This window comes from Rosa rugosa, chromosome 3 (assembly GCF_958449725.1).
Source record: "Rosa rugosa chromosome 3, drRosRugo1.1, whole genome shotgun sequence".
NCBI classification, from domain to species: domain Eukaryota; kingdom Viridiplantae; phylum Streptophyta; class Magnoliopsida; order Rosales; family Rosaceae; genus Rosa; species Rosa rugosa.
The window spans coordinates 19,057,272-19,060,779 of record NC_084822.1 but is presented as its reverse complement, the minus strand read 5'-3'; the positions used below and the strand labels follow the sequence as shown (position 1 = coordinate 19,060,779).

Sequence of the window (3,508 nt, the reverse complement as noted above, 5' to 3'; positions counted from 1 at the left end):
ATGAGTATCCATGATAAGAAGGTGAAAACTAGAGAAGCAGCACTAAAGAGAATGAAGAAACTTGGAGACCAAGTGGTTAAGATCTGCATGTCCATCGTGGCCAAACTCCAAGTACACAATAAGAACAAACCAAGGGGATCTTCCAATAAGACGATGGAGGATCAGAACAAACATGATGATGCCAAGACCAGCAGTACTAGTTCACTGAACAACAGTAAAAATACTAATACAACTAGTACCTTTATATTTAAATGCCTGTTCTGTAATGAGGAAACTCCTCTACTAAACGCATTCCATATAAAGGGTTGCAACCATTTTTTTTGTCCCCCATGCATTGTCAAATTCGTGGTGTCCAAGCTCCAAGATGACATCACGTCCATTATGTGCCCGGTATCATATTGCAGTACTGGAGTGTTAGACCTCGAGTACTGCCGAAGAATCCTCCCGAAGGATGTAACTGATCGATGGGAAAAAGCCTTGTCCGAATATAATAATAATAATGTGACTGCGGGGCTGCCATCTGATGACAAGTACTTGAACTGTCCCTTCAAGGCTTGCGCGGCACGGTTGAACTTCGCTGAAGTACGGGATTATCTGTACATGATGACAAAGAGAAGGCTTCTACCTTCTGGATTTTGGAGCGGGTTTAACACCAAGAACAAGTATATGTGTCCTAGTTGCAACAGAGAATTTTGTATCAAGTGTAGGGTTCCTTACCATTCCGAATTCAATTGTTTTTTGTATCAGAAACTTAAGGTCAATGGAGGCGGTGAAGAAGGGATGGTGATGTACCTTGCAGGGATGAAACAATGGAAGCGGTGTCCATGCTGCAACTACTATGTGATAAAAGAGGACAGCAGCTGCAGCATTAACTACGTCACATGCTGGTGTGGACATACTTTCTGTTACTATTGTCTATTACCATCAGGTAGTCATCACCATGATAAAAGCAAATGTAAACCCATCTTCCCGGCTTAGATATTGACCTGCATTTTGGATTTTTGGCTATAAGGATCAGTATTTTCAGTTGAAAGTTGTCATATATTTAATCCCCCTAGCTAGTAATGATATCCTCAATTTGTCTTACCAAGCATATATGTTAGTAGTTTTTCGAAATAAATAAGATTTCGGGTCTGCCTAATTTAGACGTGCAGATGAAGCACTAATTAATACATCATATACCACTTGATGCGCATATAATTAATTTGGTCGAAGTTGCTGGCTGGGATAGTTAAGCATATGATTAATCCAGAATTGATACAAAATCCCAATTAATGAGGATTGTGAACCTGCTGGCTGCTGCGAAGTGATGAGTTACCATGATGAAATGATAATGTTCAAACAGGATTGGTCAGTAGTGAAATAACTAAGAGGAAAGGCAAAAACATTGTGTAGACTGAGATGCAAACTGATGCTGATATTTGAACAAAAGAAAACAAAAGAAAAAATGATGATCAATAGGAAGAATAGGATTGATTCGTTGGGACTTGTGATGGTAGTCCATTATATATGGAAAAGCTAATTGTATGAATGCACATTGATCTAAAAACCAAAAGTACAACTACTTGCTACCACAGTCGATATTGATATCATCATTTTAGTGCAAACAGAAACCAATTCACAGAACAAAAGTTCATGAAAACAAATCAATGTTGTGTAATGAATTCCCTGGTTGTTTTGTCCCGAAGATTCAGGGGTCTGAACATCGATAAATATGTTAATGTCAATGTGAACCACCATCAAGTCACAGCATCTTGACCTTCATTTTCCACGGTGACATTAACAATTTTAAAGCCTTGGGTATGCACATTGACATCAATATTCCCAGGTACACAACTCTCCCCCTAGCCCCTATCAAAAACAATTCACATAATGTATGAAAAACAACACATAAAGCTGCTTTACCTTACTCTTCACAGGTTACATCATTTGGTTTGGCTTTAGGAGAAGTTCACAGAAGAAAAAGGGAAAAACAAAAACAAAAGATGCTGGAACAATATGTCCTAACATGCTGGAACAAGCTGGAAACCTTTCCTTCTCTTCCATCCACCATCAGTTGAAAAGAGGTTTCGAGCTTTCGTGGGGGCTATTTCTCTGCTAAAAGCATTGTCGTGCATGGGATGGTTTTTGTTATGGAACTGATGTTTGAAGTAACACCTTTTCCAAGATGGACAAACATTTGTTAAATTGTTAATTCATAGATCGAGTTGGATTAGAGCGCATGAATAGAAAGGAGTTATTAACCAAAACAAAATAGAAAGGAATTAGAATATTCCTCTGCTGGGAAGGACTTGAAGTCTCACAAGTCTTCTCTGATCCATCTTATGCTAGATCTATGCATTGGTCTAATTTGGCCAAGTTGCAGCATTCTTACTTGGTCAATAATTGATTGTTGGTCTAGTTATAGCACAAGAGTACCCTAGCTACCCTAGGCAAGAAATCCATCATGACGGTGAGTATCCAGGATAAGAAGGTGAAAAGAAGAGAAGCAGCACTAAAGAGAATGAAGAATCTTGGAGACCAAGTGGTTAAGTTCTGCATGTCCATCGCGGCCAAACTCCAAGGACACAGTAAGAACAAACCAAGGGGATCGTCCAATCAAACAATGGATGATCAGAACAAACCAAGGGGATCGTCCAATCAGACAATGGAGGACAAACCAAGGGGATCTTCCAATAAGACGATGGAGGATCAGAACAAACATGATGATGCCAAGACCAGCAATACTAGTTCACTGAACAATAAAAATACTAGTGCAACTAGTACCTTCATATTTAAATGCCAGTTCTGCCATGAGGAAACTCCTCTACTAAACGCATTCCATATAAAGGGTTGCAACCATTTTTATTGTCCCCCATGCATTGTCAAATTCGTGGTGTCCAAGCTCCATGATGACATCACGTCCATTATGTGCCCGGTATCATACTGCAGTACTGGAGTGTTAGACCTCGAGTACTGCCGGAGAATCCTCCCGAAGGATGTTACTGATCGATGGGAAAAAGCCTTGTCCGAAAATAATAATAATGTTAATAATGTGACTACCGGGCTGCCATCTGACAAGTACTTGAACTGTCCCTTCAAGGCTTGCGCGGCATGGTTGAACTTCGCTGAAGTACGGGATTATCTGCACATGATGAAGAAGGGAAGGCTACTACCTTCTGGATTTCGGAGCGGGTTTAGCATCGAGAACAAGTATTTGTGTCCTAGTTGCAACAGAGAGTTTTGTATCAAGTGTAGGGTTCCTTACCATTCCGAATTCAATTGTTTCTTGTATCAGAAACTGAAGGTCAATGGGGGCGGTGAAGAAGGGATGGTGATGTACCTTGCAGGGATGAAACAATGGAAGCGGTGTCCATGCTGCAACTACTATGTGATAAAAGAGGACAGCAGCTGCAGCATCAACTACGTCACATGCTGGTGTGGATATACTTTCTGTTACTATTGTCTATTACCATCAGGTAGTCATCAGCATGATAAAGGCAAATGTAAACCCATTTTCCCGGCTTAG

The 3,508-nt window shown here is 40.3% G+C and overlaps 2 protein-coding genes across 2 annotated transcripts; both read left to right on the top strand.

Moving 5' to 3' along the window:
• LOC133737381 (E3 ubiquitin-protein ligase RSL1-like) lies at positions 1-978 on the top strand. Its single transcript, XM_062164948.1, has one exon. It carries the CDS (start codon positions 1-3, stop codon positions 976-978), a length of 978 nt encoding a protein of 325 aa, XP_062020932.1.
• A 1,468-nt stretch (positions 979-2,446) lies between these two features.
• LOC133737380 (E3 ubiquitin-protein ligase RSL1-like) lies at positions 2,447-3,508 on the top strand. Its single transcript, XM_062164947.1, has one exon. It carries the CDS (start codon positions 2,447-2,449, stop codon positions 3,506-3,508), a length of 1,062 nt encoding a protein of 353 aa, XP_062020931.1.